At 42.5% G+C, this 25,436-nt stretch overlaps 1 protein-coding gene across 1 annotated transcript in view; it reads left to right on the top strand.

The window, feature by feature from the left end:
• The window catches only part of ITSN2 (intersectin 2), a 66,794-nt gene that overhangs the window by 33,406 nt on the left and 7,952 nt on the right, over positions 1–25,436 (top strand). The window contains 17 exon segments of the mRNA XM_031552618.1: positions 235–497; positions 1,052–1,201; positions 1,419–1,559; positions 3,049–3,136; positions 3,755–3,894; positions 6,982–7,118; positions 9,132–9,520; positions 10,264–10,385; positions 11,282–11,457; positions 11,898–12,042; positions 12,350–12,552; positions 13,162–13,226; positions 14,008–14,174; positions 14,502–14,547; positions 14,737–14,858; positions 15,317–15,413; positions 16,254–16,445. Coding sequence (XP_031408478.1) covers positions 235–497; positions 1,052–1,201; positions 1,419–1,559; positions 3,049–3,136; positions 3,755–3,894; positions 6,982–7,118; positions 9,132–9,520; positions 10,264–10,385; positions 11,282–11,457; positions 11,898–12,042; positions 12,350–12,552; positions 13,162–13,226; positions 14,008–14,174; positions 14,502–14,547; positions 14,737–14,858; positions 15,317–15,413; positions 16,254–16,445 — 2,643 coding nt within the window.

Genomic DNA, 25,436 nt, shown 5'->3' with positions numbered 1-25,436 from the left:
CTTGGTCAGTTTTAAATTGCAACGTTTTTGCAATTGGAATAGACTTAAGAAAGTTCAAGGTATTTTTGAGAAGAAAAGTAATACTAGAAAAAATGCCAAGTGCTTCCATTGTCCATGACCTGACTACCTGAACTTGCCCAAAAGAGAATACCTATCTTTAGTGGCATAACTGAGGCACTTGTTTGAGAGCGGTGTTTTGCACAGGACAGAAATAACTACTTTTCCTTGTTTTAGTGACGTTTGAGGACAAAAGAAAAGCAAACTATGAAAGAGGAAATGTGGAGCTGGAAAAACGCCGTCAGGTCCTGTTGGAACAGCAGCAGAGAGAGGCAGAACGTAAGGCTCAGAAAGAAAGAGAAGAGCAAGAACGAAGAGAGAGGGAACGTCAGGAGCAGGAGAGGAAAAAACAGCTTGAAATGGAAAGGCAGCTGGAGAGACAACGAGAGCTGGAAAGACAAAGGGAAGAAGAAAGGAGGAAAGAAATAGAAAGGCGGGAGGTTGTTTTCTCGACATTATTTTTGTAATGCTTTAAGGAATGTGTGTGTGCATGTGGTATTCACTTGATGGAGCCCTCAGGCTTTGGGCACTGACTTTGACTCGTTGAGTGGCCATTGGCAGGCTCTCTTGGAGCCTGAGAATATTGTGTCCATTATAAATGAACAAAGTGCTGTTGTAAGTCAAAGACTTTCAGATTCTTCAAAGGACAGATGAGACTTGTTGGATAGATTTCTTAGTTTTAATTTAAAAATATATATATATATATCTGTATTCCAAACAAGGCTCTACTGAATTCATAATTGAAAATATTTTTCTCTGAATTATGCATCTTTCATCAAATTGCTTTACTTTCTCAGGGATAGGAGCATGGCATAAAGAATCCTCGCAGATCTCTTCCTCCATTCTTTGATCTTGAAGTTTACAAAAACATTTTGAGAAAAACAATACATTGTGTTGCTGTTACGCTATCTACCAGTTGAGCACATTATATTAAAACATGATCTCAGGGTTCAGTGTCTGCATGGTGATTTAAAGCAATGTAACTTCTCTACAGGCAGCAAAGCAAGAACTGGAGCGCCAGCGGCGTTTGGAATGGGAGAGAATTCGTCGCCAAGAACTTCTTAATCAGCGTAACAGGGAACAAGAAGAAATCATCAAGTTGACCTCTAAGAAGAAGAGCCTTAATCTTGAATTAGAAGCCCTGGTAAGACATAGGTTTTACTGCCCAACTTGAGACAAAATGCAATCTTAGAACATAGACTTCATGGTTTGCTAGGAGTTTTACTCTGCTTTGATGAGCAATCTGAAGCAGATATTTTTGAGTTCTTTTAGGGAATTGATTGTGTTGTAATATGCCCACGGATGTAGCGGAGAAACGTTTTATTGCTACATGTAGTGTCATTACTCTGATTTCTTTCTAGACGGACAAACATCAGCAAATCTCAGGCAGATTGCAGGATATTCGAAGCAAAAAGCAGATTCGGAGGACTGAGCTGGAGGCTTTAGATAGAAAATGTGACCAAGGAATTATGGAAGTCAAGCAACTACAACAGCAACTTCAGGTACATCGCTTTCTGTTAATTTTCCTTTATTTCCTGTTTTGTGTTTCGGTAATTCTATGTACTCAAAAAGGAGGAATAGTGTATCAGCTTGAATCTGCAAGGCTGTCCACATTGCAGAGGTCTTTAGGTTCATTTGTGGTGCTAAAGAATTGATTGCATCTACTACAACAAGCTGATAGTTGAATGGAGACAGCAGTCAAAACTTTTTTGAACTGATAATAGTGACTTCCTTTTAATTGTAACTTTCACGGTTCCAGCCTCAGTTTTTTGTGAGGATTTCTGTGTTAGGCTTGAGGCAGTCAATAGAACGGCTTAGATTGGAAGGGACCTTAAAGCCCATCCACCTCCAACCCTCTCTGCTGTAGGCAGGGTTGCCACCCATCGGCTCAGGCTGCTCTGTGCCCCATCCAACCTGGCCTTGAACGTCTCCAGGGATGGAGCAACCACAAATTCTCTGGACAGCCTGTGCCAATGCCACAACTTTTCAGATGTGCTGGGGAGCAGCTTGGCATGCACAGCAGCCAGTTCTTCCAGGACCCTGGAATGCATATTGTTCAGCCCTGTAGCCTTGTACACATTCAGCCTCAAGAGGAGGTTTTGGACTTGCTCTGCTCTTACAGTGAGGGGAAGGGGATTTTGCTCCCTCGTGCCCTGCCTAAACGTATTGGCTGTTCATCAAACAGCCAGAAATTCTTACTCCCAGGTTCAGGGAGAGTTCAGGGTCCTGACTCTGCTCTTTGCCAGGCCTGCATTCCTCGAGATCATGAACTCAGCCAGGGCATGTTCACTGCAGCCCAGGCTGCCTCCAGTCTTAACCTCTTTCGTGATCTCTGCACTGGTGAGCATCAGATCCAGCAGCTCTTCACCTCTGGTTGATCTGTCCAGTACTTGGACCAAGAAGTTATCCTCAGCAAACTCCAGGAGTCCCCTGGTGTTGCTTTCCCAGCAGACATCTGGGTGGTTGAAGTCTTCATCAAGATGGGAGACTGCAAGCACAACACTCCCTACAGTTGAAGCAAGAAGGCCTCATGCACAAAATCCCCTTGTTTAGGCAGCCTGTAGTAGACCCTGACCACCAGATGTCCTTCATTGCTCTGGTCCCAAATCTTAACCCACAGGCTCTCAACTTGACGATCAGTTTCCCAGAGGCAGCTCTTTAGAGTCTCTCTTCTTAACTTAGAGGGCAACTCCACCACCCTTGTCCTGCCTGTCCCTTCTAAGAAGCTTGCAGCTCTGTTCTCATGATAGTTTCCACTTTTAATAAATCGGTTAACTTCTTCTTTTCCAACCGTGATAAGATTTAAAGATTGAAAAGTATTTGGTGTTAATGTTGTTCATACGGGGCGTATAGAAGTAGTTTTTCCTCCACCTATAGTGCTAATTTGCATCCATGTTTCATTAAAGTGTCTTGGGGTTATGTTTGAAAATTTTTGCAGGTGAATATATAAACAGTATTAAAAATGTGTTATGTTCTCTTCAATATCTACAGGAGTATCAGAATAAGCTGACTTATTTAGTTCCTGAAAAGCAGTTGTTAAGTGAGAGAATTAAAAACGTTCAACTCGACAGCACTCAAAGTAAGTGCCTGCAAATGAGTTCTGTGGTTCACATTGCTGGGTTTTTGTCATTTTATGTCATACTGTTTAAAAAAATAAGCTGTAGGATACAGAGGAGTCAATCCTACCTTTGTTTTAATATCTTTTCAGTGAGAGCCACCTAAGAATTGTTGCATCTCTGTTCCATTACTTCTACTGTGTAGTAAATAAGAAGCAAACACATTTTTGTGAGAAACAGAGTTTGCTTAAAACTTCATTTCTGCAGACTGTACCATCCTCAGATGCTATGATCCTTATTACACAATGTGTTTTTGGCAGCATTAAGTCAGGGGGGTTCATTAAAAGTTTACACTGATCTTTGTATCAAAGCACACTGCAAATTCCTGCCTTCAGAAGTTTGTTATGAATTGATCTAACATGATATGAAAAACCATTTGTAAAGTGTTCCATATTACACGTAATGCCTATATGTGTCAGGTGGATGTTGGCCCCCTTCTTGGTGCTGTATGCAAACAGGAGGGTAAGCCAAAGGATTTTTGTAAGGAAGGAATTTGGGAATGTATGTATGTATATTGGGGAGAAAATAAATTGATGAGAACAAAAATCCTTCTAAAGTTGTTTATCTTTCTTCTAACACAGATGCAGGAATTGCTTCAGTGCAAAAGAAGTCTCTAGAAAAGGAAGAATTATGCCAAAGACTTAAGGAACAATTAGATGCCCTTGAGAAAGAAACTGCTTCTAAACTTGCTGAAATGGATGCATTTAACAGTCAGCTTAAGGTACGTGTGTTCTCTAAATACATACAGTGAGTGTATTTCTTCATCCATGTGTAAAGATTGCTGGTGCTTCCAAAAGGTCTTCCCAACTTTCAGCGTCACAAAAGAATTACCAGAAGTCTTGTAGCACAAGAAAAAATCATTTAAAGCTATCCTAATGTACTAAAATATCAACATCTTGCTGATCATTGCTTTGCATGAATCGACTGTTGCTCACTCTCAACCTTTGCTTTGGAATTGAAGTTTCTTAGGCTCTTGAAGGTTTTTTTTTATGGGGTTATACAGTGTTCTTATGGGCTACGATCTCTGAATCGTGGAGTGAAGTTTTAATTCTTGTTGAAAGGAAAGCAGGGTGTCATAGTACATTGCACAGGATCCAGTAGCAGATTTAGGTGTAGTTCTATAAGTCAGCATAGGCTGCTTCTTTGAGGATAAGGTGGTAAATGCTGACTGCTGGCCCTAAAACTATTTTTGTTTCAGCAGCAACTCTTGATGTACCTAAAAACGCATCCAGTGCTCAGGCACGCATCCACTGAACTTTATTTCCTGGCTTACTCTCAGTGGCAGTGATGTGAACTGTATTCCTACGCAGTGCATTTGTGCTGGGCCAATGCGAGGGCTCTACACTGGCCATTGAAAAGAACAGGGATTGAATTTGTGAGCGTTTCTGAGAGTTTCTTCTCTTGGAAAAAGAACAGGCTGCATAAAATATTAGTGACGTGCATTTTGAGTTACTTGTGTGCTTGCATGGCTTGCTGTGTTCAGTTACATCCACTGTTTAGTCTTCCCTAAGTAATGTTTTCCAAAATACAGTGCAAAGATTAATTAGCTTTTTATCTGCCTTATCTTACAGTGTGACAGTATGGATGATTCTGTTCTTCAGTGCCTTTTGTCTCTGCTAAGCTGTCTCAACAACCTCTTCCTCTTACTTAAGGTTATTTTCTAATCTTTGGCTCTTTTGCTTTTTAATTATTTCGCATTTTTTTCTCTGCTTACCCTTTCTGTTTGGATATGTAACTTATGTTAAAGAAATCTTCCTAAAAGAAAATCGATAGTTTTGTTCTTTCTGCTAGCTTTTAAGTCCTCATAAGGATGTACAATTTTGTTTACCTGCTTAGAAGGCGAAACTGCAAAGTGATGGTAGCTATTTTATTTCTTACTGGACTGTGTTTAAGTTGTTTTACTCAACACTTCCTTTTTAGTTAAGGTAACATCAACAAAAAGAGCACTGTCTAAGATGGAAGCAGTGTCTTCTCCCAGCTTTCCATCTGTTGCTCTCTCTGTGTCTCACCATGTCTAGTTCATACACTTGAAGCTGGGAATCATAAAATCATAGAATGGTTGGGTTGGAAGGGACCTCAAGGATCACAAAGCTCCAACCCCCTGCCACATGCAGGGCCACCAACCTCCACATTTCATACCAGCCCAGGCTGCCCAGGGCCCCATCCAACCTGGCCTCCAACACCTCCAGGGATGGACGGGGCATCCACAGCCTCTCTGGGCAGCTGTTCCAGCACCTCACCACTCTCATAGTAAAGAACTTCCCCTGACATCCAACCTAAATCTTCCCTCCTTCAACTTGAAACCATTTCCCCTTGTCCTGCTGTTATCTACCCTTTCCAAGAGTTGATTCCCCTGCTGTTTGTAGGCTCCCTTTAGGTACTGAGAGGCTGCAATGAGGTCACCCCACAGCCTTCTTTTCTCCAGGCTGAACAAGCCCAGCTCCCTCAGCCTGTCTTTGTAGGGGAGGTGCTCTCGCCCTCAAGTCAGGTATATGGATTCAGGCACATGAATTCTGAGTTTGAGACTGAAGTGGTATCAATGCCCAGATGATGACATATGGCACAGCAACGGCCATGCTTTTAAACCTCCAGATTAACCCTGTACTAAAGCTTGCTTCCTGTTTTTCCTCCATGCTGCTTTTGGCTGCTGGTGTCAGAAATTTGGCTTGGGTTTTTTCCTTCTTAAATCAGAGATATGAGAGTTTGTTTCCATAGTAATCCTCAGTTTCTATGTAGCATGAGAAAATATTTTCAACCGAATACATTTGGGGAAAAATCAGCAGCAAGTAGATCTGTTTGAGACCTTCACTGACACAGAAATCTTGTTCATAGGAATTGCACAGTATTTCTCAGGCGTTGTGATTGTTGTTGGCAGTGCTTATTGTGGTGGGAACAGATCATTGGTAACTCTTCATTTGCATTTCATATCAGGTACAGAAGGTCAGAGTACACCTGTAGCTCAGTGTGTGTCAGTAGGATTCCTCGTAGTAGTGTGACATCTAGCTTTGTACTGTGACAAAATAAGTTCTTGAAGTATTCAAATTATCGCTGGTTTTCTTTCCTGTAAATGTAATTATCCCAAAGATTCATGCTCTGTGTTCTGTGAAAATGTCCATAATCAGAGGGAGGTGGAATAGGAACTGAAGAATGAGCCCCAAAAAGTAGTAGGAAGAAGGCAGTGTGAGTGTTTTAGGCTGCAGCTGCCTGCAATGGTAAGCCTACTGAGGATGTTTTTAAGCTCTTTGATTGAGTTATGGAACTGATCATTCCTATTCTGCTCAAACAATTTCAGTCTTCCATTTGCATGCAGCAATTTGTCGTTGTCTTTTACAATTGGGAACGAAGAGAAAAAACAGAAACGTTGCAAGGGGGAACACTGGGGATGTATTCTCAGCTTTATGGTATTGTGTTGGCTTTCAGTTGAAGCCTGCCTCTTCAACAGCGTGTTTTGTGGTTATTCAAAGCGTGCTTCGCTGTCATCTTTGTCCTTACATAGTTTTATTGTATAGAAACGTGAAGTTTTTTCCTGTTTCCTGTCACATTTGCTGTTTCCAGCAGGTGTATGTCTGAAGGGCTCTTTGAAAGCCTGCGTTCTATAAAAGGACTTGCAAACCTGCCAGCTGTTTTCATACTTCAGTTTGTTTGACTCTGCCGTGGCCTTCAAGGACTGTTAAGAACTCAGTGTTACGTTGTTCATTTGTATGGAGAAAACAATAGTTTGGTTCACAAAGCGTTACAGTGCTTGGGTGCTTCTCTCAAAAGATTAGTTTCATTTCTTATGATGTACTTTATTATGTTTCCTTATTAGGACCTGAGAGAAAGCTACAGCACGCAGCAATTAGCCTTGGAGCAGCTCCATAAGATCAAACAGAGCAAAATAAGAGAGGTAGAGAAAAGAAGAGCTGAACTTGCGCAGAAAAAGCGGCTGGAAGATGAAGCTGCAAGGTACCGTGTCTTAAAATGTGTCAGCATAGCAGTTTTTAGAGCAAAAAACTGGGTGTCTTTAAGATGCTGATTTTAATACACAGGAAGTATAATTGGCAAAAATACATCCTGGTTAGTTGCCTTGAGAAAGCAGTTTAAATGGAGTACCACCAACACAAGGTGTTCTGAATTTCCTTTTTCCGATCTATTTTTATCTTTTTGTGGAATTTAGAAACTCAGATTTGAAGGGCAAATAAACCAAGCAACACTTTTTTAATTAAGATTTTAGCTTCTTTTATCATAGAATCATAGAATGGTCTGGGTTGAAAAGGAGCACAACGCTCATCCAGTTCCAGCCCCCTGCTATGTGCAGGGTCACCAACCAGCAGACCAGGCTGCCCAGAGCCACATCCAGCCTGGCCTTGAATGCCTCCAGGGATGGGGCATCCACAGCCTCCTTGGGCAACCTGTTCCAGTGCCTCACCACCCTCTGGGGGAAAAACTTCCTCCTAATATCCAACCTAAACCTCCCCTGTCTCAGTTTAAAACCATTCCCCTTGTCCTATCACTATCCACCCTCACAAACAGCTGTTCCCCCTCCCGTTTATACACTCCCTTCAAGTACTGGAAGGCCGCACTGAGGTCTCTCTGGGTCCTTCTCTTCTCCAAGCTAAACAAGCCCAGTTCCCTCAGCCTTTCCTCATAGGAGAGGTGCTCCAGCCCTCTGATCATCTTTGTTGCCCTCCTCTGGACCTGCTCCAAGAGCTCCATGTCCTTCATGTCTTGGGTTCCCCAGGCCTGGACACAGTACTGCAGATAGATAATTCTCACACATCTGCAATTCCTCATGTTTTCTACCTTGTTTTGTTACCGTTGAAAAGTTCTTAAATATTTCCTTAAAAGCACTTCTTCTTGAGTAGTTGCTAGTTCTTTGTCGTGTATATTAATTCTGTTGTGAGGTGGGTACTTATACAGTAGGAAGGACATTGACTTCTTAATTCATCGAATCATTTAGGTTGGAAAAGACCTCAGATCCCCAAGTCCAACCCCAGCCCACCCCACCGTGCCCACTGCCCACGTCCCTCAGAGCCACAGCCCCACATTTCTGGAGTGCCTCCAGGGACGGTGACCTCACCACCTCCCTGGGCAGCTGTGCCACTATGTTAATCTTGGGAGCTCAATAAGTGAGCCAATTTTGAACTGTACATTTGATTTCTATTTTAGGTGAAGGACCAGAACGTTAAAATAGGTCTTTGAGCAAATAATTTCTGTAGCCCTGGTTCATGTATGAAGTGCTGGTTTTGAGCTGCTCAGCTTATACTGAGAAATCAAGCTTTTCAGTTGTTGCCTCTTGCTCTTTCATGGTCTCATTCCCAACAAGTGTAGTTTTTCTTGTGTTGCTGACTAAGAAACAGTAGTTTTGGGGTTTTATACTTGCTGTCCTAAGATGCCACTCTTTTTCTCCTCTCCTGACTTTTTGCTGTCAGCTACCCATTTTATCCTTAGTAGCTGAAGAGTGTGGCAGCGGCGGTGCAATAAACACTGAGTAGGTGCTGAAAACAGAGAGCTAAAGCAACAAAGATAGCGTGCAAAGACTATTCCTATGTTTACAACAGAATGTAATTTTACTATTCATCTATTTGGAAATCTTAGTTTTCAGTCACGGGGCTCGGAAGCTTGCTGCCATGGTGGACAGCTTCAAGCCACCCTTATTAAATGGATGGACTGTGACTTGCTTGTCTGTAGGCAAGCAGAAGTGTACATGGAGGCAGGTATCTATGTGGCAGTCTCCCTGTACTAAGAATTCAAATCCATTTGTTACTTACACGTGGGATATCCTGGCACTCTTGTGTAGATAAAGCAGTCTTCTCTGGAAGAGCTTATTGTCCAGTGAGAAAAGTAACTGATATCATAGATTCTGATTTGTTTACAAGTTCACTTACAAGTGAAGTTGATGATTCTGTGAACAGAATCTCTTTCAGTTTTAGATGAATGTTCTCCTACCCCTCTCTCATTTCCTTTTTTTTTTTTAAGGAAAGCAAAAAGGGAGAAGGAGAACCGATGGCAGGAAAATATCCGAAGGGAAGAGGAGGAGAAGAAGAAGCGGTTAGAGGAAGAGAGAATGCAGGAAAAGGTTCAGGAAAAGCTTCATGAAGAGGAGGAGAAAAATAAGCAAGCTGGGATCTTGAGAGAAACAGAGCAACGACAGAGACAACTGGAGGAGGAGAAAAGAAGGCAAGAACAAATTGCAAAAGAAGCTGAGGAGAGGCGTAAGCAGAATGAAGAAATAAAAAAGACAAAAGAAGTCACCACCTCTCACGAGACAGAGAAACGCGCTGCTAAATTAAACATAAGTGAAAAGTTTGGAGATCTGTTGAAACCAACAGAGGGTAAAAGTCTTAAGCCACCCTGGACTAATGAAGGTAATCTTAGTTAGATTGTTGCCTTGGTGGTTCTTGTTTTCCGAAGTCATTTTTCATTCTGTAGGTGTATTAATGTGACACTGTGGCAGACTTACTGCCTCATATTATAAACAAAACACAGTGCTTCATGTCTTTAGTTAGCTGTGAATCATCCTATTGATTTAGTTTGTCTTTATCAGTTTTCACCACCAGTGGCGCCAATGGCAAATCTTCCAGTGGTGGTGGCTAACAAATTGTAGGTATTGTTGGAAACAGAAGTACTGTTGCTTTTTTGAAAGGCCTGATCTTTCTGTCATTAAAGCAGAAGGCTGACATGAAGCTTTGTCAGGTGATGAGCGGATGCACAGGTAATCCTCAGTGATTTATTAACACTGAAATCCGCTGTTTTTTGCATCACTCAGTGCCTCTGATTAACAAAAAAAGAACCGAAGTCAACTTGACTTTCTCTGTAGGTCTTCAGACATCCTTTTTGAATAATATTTTCCCAGAAGATGACTTTACTGCAATTCAGCTTTCTTTAGTTCTTGCCAGTTCTCATTAGCCAGTTTAATTAACTGAGTTAAGTGAGAACCAACTGGGTGGTGAAAGGTAGAATCATAGAATGGTCTGGGTTGAAAAGAACCACAAAGATCATCTCGTTTCAACCCCCCTGCTATGTGCAGGGTCACCAACCAGCAGACCAGGCTGCCCAGAGCCACATCCAGCCTGGCCTTGAATGATGATGAGTTTTCTTATCATTTCAGGCAACACCATCAGTGCTTCAGAATCCAGGAATTCCGTTGCCTTTGTAAATTACAGAGCTTTGTATCCATTTGAAGCAAGGAATCATGATGAGATGAGCTTTAATACTGGAGATATAATTCAGGTGAGATTTGCCATTTGTATTTAACATGTCACAAAACAGCTCCCTTCTTCTGACCCTAAGAGGAAACAAAAGTGGTTTGTGTTGTTTTGACTTCCTTTTCAGATATAATTAGCTGTCTCGTTGAACTGCTGGTGTCTTATTTTAGAAATACACCAGCAGCCACCACCTCCTCTTCTACTGCCAACCTCAACTAAGCTAACTGGCTGCTGGGAGTTGATTAGTTGCTAATTTTAGCCTGTTTTTTCTTACTCTACCTTTGATGATATGCAGCACGATGGAGACTTCTGTACTGACATGGATGTGTAGCACAAATGCTCCACGCTTAATCATTACAGTAAATAACAAAATTTTTGGATGCCTTGTGAATAAATTTAATTGGAGGCCCAGCACATTTTGTCTTTTATTAAAAATTAAGATTACTGAGAAATATTTGGGTTTCCTCACTTAAGAGCAGCACAGCTCTTAAAACTGCACCAGTTTTCATGTGCTGCTTGACTGGCCACCCACTGCTCCTTGGCCATGCAGTCAGAATTGCAACACAACACATCATAATTTTGACAAGCTAGAATTGCTCCTGGTGTTATCTGTGGTCCTTCAGTGTCACGTGGTTTTGGGCCCCGTTTGAAGGAGCACAACACCTGAGGCTGTCTCTGCTTGCCTCCACAAGTCACTGAGTTGGTGTGTTACCTGGGGAGGAGCTGCTGGAGACAGAGTACAGCTGCATCACCACCAGTGTGTAATCAGCTCAGTTCTGGAAGGAGAGGGAATTAGAAATGCTGCCCCTGCGAGCGCTGCTCGTGCTGTTTGATCTACCAGTGGGTGCTGACATATGATAGATATCTTGTTGTTTCACACTGCAAATTGTGTTTTCTTTGTATTTATCCTCCTGTCCGTAGGTTGATGAAAAAAATGTTGGAGAGCCTGGCTGGCTTTATGGGAGCTTCCAGGGACGTATTGGTTGGTTTCCATGCAATTACGTGGAAAGAATACCAGAAGGAGAAAAAGCTTTGTCTCCAAAGAAGGCCTTACTTCCTCCTACAGTATCTTTATCTACTACCTCAGCTACTTCAGAGTGAGTTTTGTTATATTTGTGTTCAGATTGCTTGTTCAAAGTTAAGGTAATGTGCTGTGTGGTATCAGTCAATGATACAGAAAATATAAAAGAAGAGAACTTACTGAAGAACCTATTGGAAAGTCATAGTTTGCATATTTTAAATATTTAATAAGCTTTTTTTTCATTGTGTAGAATATAAAATGGCCTGGGTTGAAAAGGACCACAATGCTCATCTAGTTCCAAACTCCCCTGCTATGTGCAGGGTCACCAATCAGCAGACCAGGCTGCCCAGAGCCACATCCAGCCTGGCCTTGAATGCCTCAGGGATAGGGCATCCACAACTATAGTATTACTTGTTTTGTATCTATATTAATTAAAAAAAAAAAAAGTGATTCTATGTGAAGTGCTTTTAAAATAAAAAGTGCTGTGTGTTTATTATGTCTGTTTTCAATTTGCAGACCACTTTCACCAAGCAAATCTGTAGAAGAGTCAGATTACCAGAACGTACATTTCTCCAGCCTGAACGTTAATGCAGCGTGGCAACAGAAGTCAGCTTTTACCCGCACTGTGTCCCCTGGATCTGTGTCACCCATTCATGGACAGGTATATTGTGTGTTCTGACATAATTCCATCCATCAATGGACTGGGATCAAGAGGACACCTGCAGTGCGTTTCTGAATTATGATAGTTTTCACCTGTAATTAAACACACAAGATGTTTGTGACAGATAGGAAACAGTGGAGAGTGTTTCTTAGTCACCTCTGTAAAACATTGACCAGACAAAAAAAAGAAAACAGCAAACATTTAAGAGTGAACTTGCTTGGACTGCAATAACTGATGCATCAGTGCATGCTTAACACTCACACCAGTGAGGGTGAGTGCTAACACATCTCTGCTTCTGTCTTACCAGGGGCAGCCTGTCGAGAACTTGAAAGCACAAGCACTTTGCTCTTGGACTGCAAAAAAAGATAACCACTTGAACTTCTCCAAAAATGATATCATTTCTGTCCTGGAGCAGCAGGAAAACTGGTGGTTTGGGGAGGTGCATGGAGGAAGGGGTTGGTTTCCCAAGTCTTATGTCAAGCTCTTACCTGGAATTGAGAAGAAAGAGGAGTAAGTGTAACTTGGACTAGTATTTTATTTGGCAGTTTGCAGAGAGAGGTGTTCCAGGGTGCAAAATGATTGCAGTGCAGATTCTGAATGCTCTTTGATTTACACCGTACAGTTTTTAGGCTTTCATTATTTCATTCTTGGAAGGCAATTAATGTTGGGCTCACTGCTGTGTAAATAAACAGTCTTCCAAGGTGAGTGCAGTGAAAAGTCAGTGGGGGCTGATTATTCATCGGGTTATTTACCTAAGTCTTGTTAATGCTGGGGTGGCTGCACCATTGTGTGTGAATTGTTCTCATCGTGTTATGATGAAATTTCTTAGAAATACTTCAGAATGAGAGAATTTGGGCAAAAATCTTTATGGATATGAATAATTTTTAAATAATACCTTCTAGTTTTATAGTGTGACATTGATTTTGAAGTGTGGTTTGCTCTTGGTTGCTGCTGAGGTCTTAAAACCGGTGATATCTGTCACCTTTTTAAAAGTGGAGGGAGCTTTTGTAATGAAAAAATAGCAACTTGGAGACATTCAAGCAAGCTTAGGCTCATCCTAATAAAGGGATGTGTTGGTCAACATTCTGATTATTCAAACGTCCTTTTTAATTTCTGCAGACCAGAAGCTATTTATGCAGCAGTAAAGAAGAAGTCCAGTGCACAGCTCTATCCAGCGGGAGAGGGTAAGAGTGAATAACAGTGTGTGATGGAGCTGAAATATGTGAGACATGTCTGAGCAATTCCTTTAGTGCTTGTCCAGAAAATGTACTGCAAATGCTGAGCTATTGTTAGGAGAATCCAAAAACGAGAACTTAAGTAATATTTGTAATTAATTCAGGTTGAGCGTAGGCATCTTGGTTTTGTTTGGTAGGGTTTGATTTTGTTTGATTGCTTGTGTTGGTTTGTTTGGTTTTCTCTTTTTTGCTTCCTACAATTGGGTGTAAGTTCTCCAGGCTTCTGTTTATCTGCAGTCTGGTCCAAGTGTGGTAACTCACTGCCAAATTGATATCTGTAAAACATTGTGTATCCTTAACTCAGAGGTGTGAGCACGAGGCAAGCTGTGATAGCAATCAGTAGGGTAGGGTTGTTTCACAGGCTTGCTAGGACATTCAGGGGGAGGGTTAGGTTAGATCTTAGAAGGAAGTTTTTCACCCAGAGGGTGGTGAGGCACTGGAACAGGTTGCCCAAGGAGGCTGTGGATGCCCCATCCCTGGAGGCATTCAAGACCAGGCTGGATGTGGCTCTGGGCAGCCTGGTCTGCTGGTTGGTGACCTGCACATAGCAGGGGGTTGGAACTGGATGAGCATTGTGCTCCTTTTCAACCCAGGCCATTCTATGATTCTATGATGTGATCCACACTATGGACACCACAAGGGGTGCTGACATCCAAGATATTTGTGTCTGATGGACTTTTATCCTCGTATCTGAAACTGTTTTCTCCACCTCTGTGTGCTGTTTGTGCAGAGTACGTTGCGCTGTATTCCTATTCAAGCTCTGAGCCTGGCGACTTGACTTTCACTGAAGGTGAGGAAATCCTGGTGACCCAGAAAGAAGGGGAATGGTGGACAGGGAGCATTGATGACAGAACTGGGATCTTCCCCTCCAATTATGTCAGACCAAAGGATCAAGAAGTGAGTTCTTACTTTGAGCCTTGCATAACACGTGATGCTCTTTCTCTGTTTTAGTGTGTTTCTGTTACTGATACCTGTTACTGATACGCTGATTTTAAGCAGAGATTAAATTGCTTGACAGGAAAGAGTATCCTAGGGGACTCAAGTCTCAGATTGCTTTAACCACAGTGTCCTATTGTTGGTCTCACAGCAGGATCTTGGTGTTCTGTTAAATTAGGGCTCAGAGTTGAAACCTCCATCTACGGTGCCACGTGCTTAAAAACAGCGTAAAGAAACTCTACTGGTTTTATTAGACATGAAAAGAAAATTGTTGTGTCTTTGTTACAGGGTTCTGGTAATGCTGGCAAAACTGGAACAATAAATAAGAAACCTGGTGAGTGCGTTATAACTTTTCAATATTTTGGACTGTGTTTTAAGTGATTAATAAAGCATGTATGTTCATAGCAGTGTTTTAAGATCTGCCAGTGTGCTTACTTACAAGATAAATACCAGCTTCTTTCTTTGAAAATAGCTCTTATCGTAGTGAAAATATAACAAAGAAATTAATATCCTTTCTTTTCAGAAATTGCTCAGGTGACTACTGCTTATGCTGCATCAGGAAGTGAACAGCTTAGTCTTGCTCCTGGGCAGCTCATACTTATCCTGAAGAAAAATGCTAGCGGATGGTGGCAGGGAGAGCTGCAGGTGAGTGATTGGAGGAACAGTAATTCTGACTTGATGAGCAGCAATGAGGGGTTGTTTGGTTTAATTTGAAATGAGCAACTGAGTAGAGCGCTCTGAAAGCTGGTTGGAAAGTTGCAGTACCTCATTTGAGACTCTTTAATTGATGTGTAAGTGGAATTTTCTTAGAGCAGATATATAACCCTACTGTGAAATTGTGCACTGAAATAATTAGCTGCACTTAAAACCTTTGAATATACCTACTGTATATTTGTATATTAAGAGCATATTAAGATGCAGCTTTATTTGAGTTTGGTTGTTTCATCCTTTAGCCAGATCTTACCTTCTGAGATGCTTAGTGCTTAATTGCTGTTGAAAGACCAATTTTGTTTTCCATAGGCAGAACTGTGTGATGCATCTGTTGTGTTTTTCCAATTCGTATGCTGTTTTGTTTCTTGACTGTGTAATAACCATCTCTATAGGCAAGAGGGAAAAAGAGACAGAAAGGATGGTTCCCTGCCAGCCATGTGAAGTTACTGGGTCCGAGCAGTGAGCGAACCACATCTGCTGCCCCCTCAGGTGAAAAAAATGGTTTTATTTGTATTTCATTTCATGTATGTTATTGAACTACTTGGATTGTTCACATACTAATTTGAATTAACACTGTGTTTAATGGCCTTATCTTAGTGTGCTTTGCTGTAGAAGGTGAAGTCCTAGTCAGAATCTGAGTCTTTTGGCATATGTGTCCTTCAGATTTTATCTCTGTCCATGAAGGGGAAAATCTCCCACTTGCTTGCAGCAGTCCTTCATGGGATCCCTGCCCCAGCCTATGCCATTTGTAAGGCTTTTTAATTTTTCTGCCTGCATTGCAGAACCACACTCACCTCATTTGGAAACTCCTTGCCAAACTCTAGCAAAAACCCTACAGAAAACTAGCAGTCATTGGCAAGCACCTTGAAATTCCATGCAGTGCTCTTTCTAAGAAGGAAACTGAGCTGCACATCCCACTGTGTATTTTCATTTTGATACCTGAGTACAGATGAGATGTTTTTATAGAAAAGTAGCTTTTCTAGTTGTGTGGAGCTCTCCACAGCCATGCTTTGGTTGTACAATGGTTTGCTGGACAAATCTTCCCTTTGCTGGAACTTGCAGCACATGATGAGCAGTGCACGCTTCCTTTGCTGCATTTTTCTTACCAGTAGAATCTGCAAGATGACCAGACTCACTTTCTGTGCTGAGCCAAGGGAAGAGACAGAAGTACACTTGATTCCATAGCAAGCTGTGATCACGTCTGGTGTTTTTCTTTTGTAGCAGTTCATGTGAAATTGTTGTTTCTTTCCTGTGTCTATGCAAAATACTGAAAAACTGCCTTACTGCTTTGTGTCACAGCATCCTGCTAACTTTGCTTTTTCTTCATAGTGTGTCAAGTAATAGCAATGTATGATTACATGGCAAACAATGAAGACGAGCTCAGCTTCTCCAAAGGGCAGCTTATTAACGTGCTGAGCAAAGATGATGCTGACTGGTGGCAAGGAGAACTCAATGGTGTGACAGGTCTCTTCCCTTCCAACTACGTGAAGATGACCACAGATTCTGATCCAAGTCAGCAGTGTAAGCAACCATTTTATTAAAAACCATTTTGTTTCTTTCTTTCAAAAGTGCATTACTGTTCTTTTGCTTTGAACTTGGAATTTTGAGTTCCAAGCATCAACTGAAGTTACTGGGATTTTAAATACTCTTTCTTTAAATACTTTTCTTTGGAACTCTGTACTTGAAATACTTCTCTATTTAACCTACAAATAACCATCAGATTACCAACAGCCAAAGTGCAATAGTGAGAGTGTGAGGGTGAGCTAGGGCATTACATCTATTGGGTGTCCACCTAAAAGAGAGGCTGATGAACAGATATCTGGTGTTTGATAGCTGGTACTGACTGGAAGCCAGTACAAGTGCATTATGCTTCATTGTAGGACTTCCACGAGTTTCATAAACTATGAAAAAAGTGTCTGCTGTAGTCTTCTTTAAGTTAAATTTAACAATTTCTCAATTCAGTAAAAGTAATCACAAAGGATTTAAGAAAAAGAAAATTCTAGCATTAACAAGTGAAGTAGTCTGTGGTAGATGTGTCAGTCCTGGCTCACAACTGCTCTTGTCCAGCTCTGATAAATGAGGTATATGTATCAAAGCAACATTAAACTGAAAATCAGCAGCAGCAGCCTGAGACCTGAATGCCAGGATATTTGCCTGTCTGAAGGTCAGGTGTTTTCCTGGATTTTTTTTTTTTTGCATATAAATATAGGAAATGTTTCTGGTCCCCCACCCACCCTCTTGGTTTTTTTAGTTGTTGCTTCTTTTGTCAGCTTTCCTCAGAGAAAATTATCACTGCTCTTACTCCTCCTTCAGCTTTTCATTCTTGGGCACTTTAATTAAATCAACCTTTCATCAGGCCATGGCATTTGTGGCTTTGGGAGCCCGTTAGGGTTTGGGTAGTTGATGTGAAAGTTGTCCCTTTCACTTAGCAAGTCACATCCCTTCACTTGCTGTTTTTTCACTAGGCATCAATTGTATTTTTTGCAGTACAAAGGCATACATCTGGAATTCTGGTTGAGGTATACCCTTAAAAGCCTGCAGCTCTGTGGAGGCAGCTTGCACTTGAGATTTGATGAACTTAGTTTGGTTGTTAGAGAAGAATTCCCAAATGTGGTGATAGAGGTCCAGCTTGGGTTAGAAAGCTTGGCTTGTCCACTCAGTAGCTTCATATCTGGCCAAAATGCCCCATTCTTGAGGCTTTATTTGTAGTTAAATTACATCTGTGCTAACGTTCCAGGTAACATGTTTTTATTTTATGCACTGACTGTGACTTTGATGTCAAAAACTGCTGTGTTTAGATTGAAACTACTTTTGACTGAGCTTATCTAAAGGATTGATATATTCCTTTGGAAATATTCTGTTTGCATACAATTTGGACAAAATAGCATAGACTACATCCAGACAGGTCATGAAATTGAGGTTCTGACTGAGTTTTTCACTCAGAGGGTGGTGAGGCACTGGAACAGGTTGCCCAAGGAGGCTGTGGATGCCCCATCCCTGGAGGCATTCAAGGCCAGGCTGGATGTGGCTCTGGGCAGCCTGGGCTGCTGGTTGGTGACCCTGCACACAGCAGGGGGTTGGAACTGGATGAGCATTGTGCTCCTTTTCAACCCAGGCCATTCTGTGATTAAACACTCCTGAATTTTTCAAAAATGAGAAAGATCTTAGCTTACCACACCAGTGACCTGTGTAGCTGGATGTGATGAGTGCAGGATGGTTATGTATAACATAAATTTTCAACACAACCAATCCTGAGATCAAACTGCAATTGGAAACATTTGATAGATATCATTTGAGGTGATAATCTTTCTCATTGTTTGCTGATAGATCATTAGGCTGTCTTGTTCTCAGCCTTTGGATTGTGGCTGTGTGAAGAGAGTTGTCCTTTGAGATGGCACTGACAGGGCCAGCCAGCAGCAGTCAGCAAATAGCAGGTGTCATCCCTACTTGGTTAGTGTAAATATTGCAGTGCTTCTGTTGACAAACACAACTTTCTCCCACTGTCTCTCCTGGCCAGTTGAATGTAAGAGTATTTGAAGGGGAACAAATTGGGTTTACTCACAGAGGTTTGAGGCTTGTGATAATTCTGCTTTTCCCCCAAATTTAAGCTCTGTTATATGGACCACCTTTGTACCCGGTCTTTCCTGGGGCTTACTGGTTATCCCTGTGATGCAGACCTCCCTAACAAGGTTCTCCTTAGGTGGTTCACCTCTTGGGCTGTGTCAGCAGCTCTCTGGGCAGAAGCAGCTGTGCTGACAAGGATGACTTCTTGTTGGCATGCATTCTGCCATAGGGCTCTGCAAGGGAAAAAACAATTCAGGGTGCCATAGCTCTGCCAGCAGCTTTTACTTCAACCCAGACCTTGGTCACTGTAGAAGAGAAGATACTGAGTCATGCTCTCAGTGATCTTAGTGTCTCACGTTTTAATAACGTTTGATTAGCCCTTGTTCTCATGTCTGTCCCAAATCATCCACATAAAGAAGATGTGCAGGAGGCTTTAAAGCATAAGGAGCTGTAGATTGACCTAAAGGAATGTGTGTTACCTTCTGTTCTTTGAGTGCTCCCTCATCCATCCAGGGTGAGATCTTGTGCACGGCTGGTATCTCCATGGTGCAGGCCTGCCACGTGTTCTTCCTGCTCTTGGCATGCAGAGGGCAGCAGTGTGAATTTCCTGGATGTTTTTAGGAACACTACTGGATCAACCCACGTCCCCCCCCCCCCCAAATCTTACTTCTACACGTGACACATTGGAGAGATGAGCTGAGTCCTGTCATTTCAACAAGGAGCTGCCTTTCCAGAGGTTTCTCTGTGCATGAAAGTTCATAATTCCTGTGCACCATCAACTGATTAGTGAAGCTGACTCATTTTCAAGGATGTGCATAGAGAAGAGCTAAGTTCTGCACTGACGTGCTTGGGGTGGGTGCGTTTCAGTGTCTGTTTTTGGACAACACACATCAAAACACTCAGAGTTACTGCCAGGGAACTTCTCTTTTTGGTTAGGCAGTAAGAGCTCATGGAATCAGTGGCTTTGAAGCATTGTGTGCCACAGATGTGAGTGCACTTTCTAACATGTGAAGATTCCAAGACATTCTAAGGTTTTGTTCAACAGAATATTTCCCCCCTTTACCTGGAAGCAAATGTGAAATCAGTCCCCATTGTCACGTTGTCATTCTGTGTGTCTGAAAAGATGTGGTGAATCTCAGTCAGGTCTTCTCAAGCTTCCAGATCTGGGCTGTGGGCTGAAGGAGAGCCTATAAATCCAGGGCATACGTCTGCCTTTACCCTGTCATAGCAGTGCCTGCTCTCGATCTCATAGCCTTGGGTTTGGGTTTCTGATGAGAATGTTGACTGATGTGGATAAATACCAGAGATGTGATTTTGTCATTTCAGCCTTGGAACAGAGTAGAGCAGGTTGATTTGTGTGTGCCAATATGAATCAATTGCAATGAAGTTTTTCATTACAAATCTACACTCTGCTTACTTAATGTCTCATCACAAGTTTTTTTTAGGAGAAACCCTGGCTTTGTTGAAGTCTCAGGGAATTTTGCCCTTGCCTCTTACAAGGAGCCTAGGGCTTGACTTGGAGCGTTAAAATCTGTGTATCTGAAGGCTTCCTTGGGAAGAAACTTTCTCAAGTTGAGTCATTGCAGCATGTCTCTGAGTCAGCGATGACTGTCACAGCCCCTCAGCACTGTGTGTGTCCATAACTTGCAGTTTTAGAGAGTAGAAGTGCATGATGTCTGTTTTCAGAAAGCTGTGTTGGTCGTTCCAACCTTTTTGATGTTGTTCTGTCTGTCCGTAGAACTCATATGTTTCACTCTTCAAATTTATGTTCATTTTATCCTTCGTTTTTTTTTTGTTTTTTTTAGGACCCAATGTTGTCTTCCAGTGTGAAAGCACCCCAGAGACCCACTATCCGAGTTTGACAGTAGCGTGGAGGCAGGGTGGCCAGCCCTGCTCACGTATCTCTGAAACAATCCTTTTGCTTCGCTTGAATGCTAGATCCAGTCAAGAAATTAGGTTATCCTGGGTTTTCTTATCTACAGTTACCGTTGATTTGTAAAAGAAAGGATAGTGGGTCTTTGTGTGGCTTTCACTGCTGCTCATTCTCGTTTCCTTTAGCATTTTTCTTTGGCGTTGATAATCCTCGATCATTAGCATGCATATCCAGTTATCGTTTGCATGGTGGGATTGCAGGCACACAAAGACCCACTATTTGCACAGTTTACCTGCGCTGTTTTGAATGGGGAGTTGTGTTCTTTTGATGTTGTAATGTACATACTTCGCAGAATTAAAATGTTTGCTGATTGCTGTTTTAATTTACTTGATTTAATCTCCTACGTATTGAGCTTTTAAAATTGACAGCCTGTAGGGCTCACCCAGAAAACAAACCCTCCCTGTTTCAGCTGCTGGTGGTCACTGTGATTACAAATATACTGCACAATCCAAGGTTGAGGTCTGTTAGGTCGGGGGCAGCCATGCCTCTAAGTAACCTTTATATCGAGGAAAAAGATATTAAGCATAGAATGGAAGATATGTATTTGTTTTCTTCTTTCACAGTAGCCTTATGGCAGGAATTCAGGTGGTTTTGGCTCGATATGCCCTATCCCTAACCAACGTCCTTTAAGTATTTTACTCTGACAGCTCACTGGTGCTTTCAGTTTTGGCCAACAGCAAATGGTAGTGGTTAGTAAGTATTTAAACAGCCTCTGTGCTATCAGCCCCCTCCCTGCCTAACGCATAGGCAGCCCTGGCAAAAAGGTGCTGGTAGAAAAGGAACACTAAAACACACCTGGAGCTGAAGGCAGAGAATCTGGGTTTAAGGCAGAGGGCACAGTTACACTGCGCTACCGCTGTTGATGTGAGGAGGGAAGGAGCAAAACTAGAGGGCTGTAACCTTGATGCCCCTCTGGATGAAAGGAGTCAGCAGCAGCAGGCTGCTTGTCTGAGGAATTAGTAGTGTGATCCCGTAGGAGCAGGAGAGATGTAGGTAATTTAATTAATCTATTTAATTTAGTTGGTTTCTGAACTCGGTAACGAAACAGCAAAGGTCACTTATGCAATCAGAAATGTTTACAACCCACCCCGTGTTTACTACACATCTGTGAATGTTGTGAAGGTACGATCAGGAAGAGGTTGGTCGGACTGCAGAGATGTAACAGCCTTTCTCCAGCACCTCTATGGAAAGAGTGTTGTGTAATGTATTTAATATGCTTTATCCAATAGTATACATGTGCCCTTTAGGTCAGAGGTATCTCTTTTGTGCAATATTGACCACAGCAATGTGCCTACAGAAAACTATAAATGGATTTTTACTCTGGATGTATTTTATCTCAACCAGTGTTTTGCTATGGAATGAGATCATGTTGCTGTAGGCAGATGACGTGCTCAGTAATTTCTCCAGTGTTCTGCCTGACTTGATTTCCTTTTGAAGCTACGTTTTTCAGTATTTCTGCTAAAAGATGCTGAATGGTATCAAGCAGGTCCCACCCTATGGTCTAATAATCAGGTGATCTTACAAATTGCCCCGTGTCCACAAGGCCTGTGGGATCGGAGCTCAGCTGACTTCCCAACGTTCAGTGGTTTCCTTAAGGGCCAAATTGCTGCTAATTTGGGGGGGGGGAGGAAAGGAAAACAACTTGACATCCCATCTGGAATGATGCAGGAAAAGTAGCATTATAGCACTGGGCAAAAGCAGCTGGCCTTGCACCCGTTCTTGGGTGGTACAGATGGGGTGTATGAGGACCATCTCACACAAACAGCCTTATTATATGTTTGGGGATGTAGGTGATAATAACCATTGAAACAGCTGCCCCTCTACTTAAACTGATGAGTATTGTGATGAAGCACTGGGGGCTTTCACAGCTTCTCCTGATGTTTCAGTATTACCTGAGTACGCCCCAGATCTTCTTACTAATAATAATGATAATAGTATGATTTACTAATGCTAATTGGGAAAACCTCAGCCCCTGCCCTTGTGCACATCAGGCACAGTCACCTGAGAGCTCTCTCTGTTCTCCTGTCATGTGCTGGAGCAGAAAGAGCTGTACAGATATATCAGGTTATCAGTAAGAAAGGCTGTGCCGAGGGTGTATTAAAGGCCAGATTTTAAAACAAGGTGTAACTATAGAAGCTGTATTAATCTGGGGGAAGAATGTTGGTCTTGGAGGTGAGGACAGGGTGAAAACAAGGGATGCCTGCTGAACTGCCGATCCCCTCTCTGGCCCTGAGAGCCCAAATGCTTCTCAGAGCAACGAGGCATTAACAGTTAAATCTGAAGCCATCCAAGAGAGCAAAAAGTGGCATTGCCTATAGCGCAGTACTAGCTTAGTACTGTTTTCTATGAAAATGGGGGCTGTTGTGTAACTGGGTGTCCCGCAGCCAATATTTATTCCATCCCAATGCTTTGTCAGATTGTATCCCTGTGTGATGTTTCTGAGTGGGGTTCCTCACCTGTGCATAGATCTGCTCGTAGGAACGCTGGCAAACTGTGCCCTGCAGTGACATTGGGAGCTGCTGTGGGGCAATGCTGCTTCCATGTAATGAACCAATAAACTGCTGCTGAACGGTGTGTGCTGCCTTAAAATATCTTCTGTTGTTCTCTTCGAGCTGGAGTATTAACGTGTGAGGATGACTGTTTGGACATGCAAATGCAGGCTGTGCTTAGCATGAGGCAATTGTTCATCTTTGGGTTGAAATGAAGTTGTAAGATAACTATGCAAATGTACTTTATTAAAGGGACACATAAAAGGACCCAGCTTGTCTGTTGTGGTTTTTTGTTCACCTGGGGACATCTTTTCCAATTTGAGTAGCCGGCTACGTGTGTTATACCACCTGGATGTGGGATGCAGTGATTGAGTTTTGCTTTTCACCTCTTGCAAACTGAATCGTAAATTGCTGTTGCTGTGGTGGAAAGCACGTACTGCACTCAGCATTTAGGGGAGCTTGGGCAAAATTCTGATGGTGTTTCCCAGAGCCTGATGAAAACTGACCTTTTCATGGGCTGCAGGAGGCACGGAGGCGTCTGACCGCCGCAGGCATGGCAGGAGGACACTGCTGTGGTGTGCCGGCAGGTGTGGGTGCTCCTCAACACCATCCGTCTGTGTTCAGCCTGGAATGAAGGGACTGCTTAATGCTGGCCTGTGGCACTTGTGACAAGATGTACTTTTTCTGTGGTAGCCTAGGAGAAGAAGATAATATGGACACACACGAAAAGGACAATCCAACCAACAAAGCACACTCTACTCAGCACACCCCAAACCCGAACAAACATACAGCCCTAAACAAACCAAACTTCTTACATGTGCAGTTTATGCGTAGACCACCTCTGCCTCTAGGTGGTCTTCAGTGTTAGGCTTGCTTAGAACTAGCTTCATCCTTCAGTGAAAGTGCTGGAGCACTTCGTGAGGCTTGAGGTGTCTTTCCAGAGATGTCACTTTCTAAATGGGTGTTTATGTTGTTGGTTGTATGGGGAAGTTCATGGGAATTGGGCAAAGCATGTGGTGCCTGAGCAGATTTCCTTCAAAAAGTGTCCTCATTCCCCTAGAACTTCTCTCAAGTCCTAAATATGTCAGTAGTGCACTGCTGTGTGGTTAGGGCCCATGTCTCAAAGGTGCCAGGCTCACAGCAGCTCTGGAGATGTCGTGCTCAGGAGGGAGCAAGGCAAAACTTGTTCCTTGGACAGCCTGGCGTTGCTTTGCTGTTGCAAGCCAGAAGCCAAAGCAACAGCTTTCTGCTGCCAGGAAAGGGCTCCTGGCTGTTAAACTAGCAGGAAAGTCCCGGTTCATTTTCTGCCAGGGTGTGAGCTGGAGGTAAGCTGAGTGCCAGAGCTGGTGCAGGGAGAGGGGCAGCAGGAATGTGGGAGGAGAACGGGCAGAGATGCAGGCTCACCGTTCTGTGCCAGGGAGCCAACAGGTTACTGTGGCTGCTGTAGAAAACACTGGCAAGTATGTTAAGTAGGCTGATCTATTCTTCCTTTGCTTTTCTTCCCTTCAGATAGCAGTGCCTACACAGGCCTTCTAAAACCAGATAAATGGATTCCACACTGTTTTCATGCCGGTATCATCAGAGCCATCCCAACTCAGAGCTTTTTGAGCAGAAATGATTTCAATCAGCATCCACTGATCCCAAAAGCCATGACAGTCCAAGTGCAGGATTACTGCACAGCCATCTGAGTCGGCTGTTGTTTTGTGTCTGCAATTAGCTTCATACCTATCCTTGGTGGGTATGAAAGGCGTGTTTGCCTCCCAAGAGTTTGTTTCAACTTGACATATATGGAACAAGACAGACACAAATGGAGGAGTTTCTAACAGTTATGGTGCAAACAGACAGCAACAGGAGCTTCACTACTTTGCTGTCCCTTGTTGTAGGGCTGCACATTGCAATAGAAAAAAGAAGCGCTTTGTCAAAGCTGAGATCTGAGGTCCAAGTGTGGGCAAACAAAGTATAGTTACTGTACAAGTTCTGACTGGCTTAGAATCCAGTGTGTTAAGAACCAGCTGAGCTTAAATCCAGCTGTGTACATGAATGGCACTAGAACAGAAGCAGCACACGTTGACCAGAGTCAATCTTGATGGATTATGCAATACAGAATTCATAGGAATCACAATCACACCAGGCTAAAATTTTACTCCTTTTTTCCTTCTAATTTTATTCTCATTATAACTTTGGAAGCAACTAAGGCTCGAAGCAGCATTCTTTGCAGCTGGAAGAGCTGCAATCCCAGAGCTCTTTGTATGAAGTAGTATTTATTTAGTTCTTGTTAGAAAGCTTAAAGTTCAAGATCCTTCTGGATGCACGTAGCAGAACTGAAAAGCCCTCATTTTACATCTGGCTGTTGCTTTTTCTGGTGTAGATTTTATCAAAGTTGGATGCTGCTGCATCAAGTGATCAATGTATGCTCTTAAATAAACTGTAATTGTTTCTTTTTTTTCCTTGCTCCCTTGCAGTGCTCTGCTAGCACGTGATGGCCAACAGGTGGATCAGAGTTGCACTTTACGTACTCTCCTTTAC

Source organism: Meleagris gallopavo, chromosome 2, assembly GCF_000146605.3.
Source record: "Meleagris gallopavo isolate NT-WF06-2002-E0010 breed Aviagen turkey brand Nicholas breeding stock chromosome 2, Turkey_5.1, whole genome shotgun sequence".
Taxonomy (NCBI): domain Eukaryota; kingdom Metazoa; phylum Chordata; class Aves; order Galliformes; family Phasianidae; genus Meleagris; species Meleagris gallopavo.
This window is presented reverse-complemented; position numbering and strand designations above follow the sequence as displayed.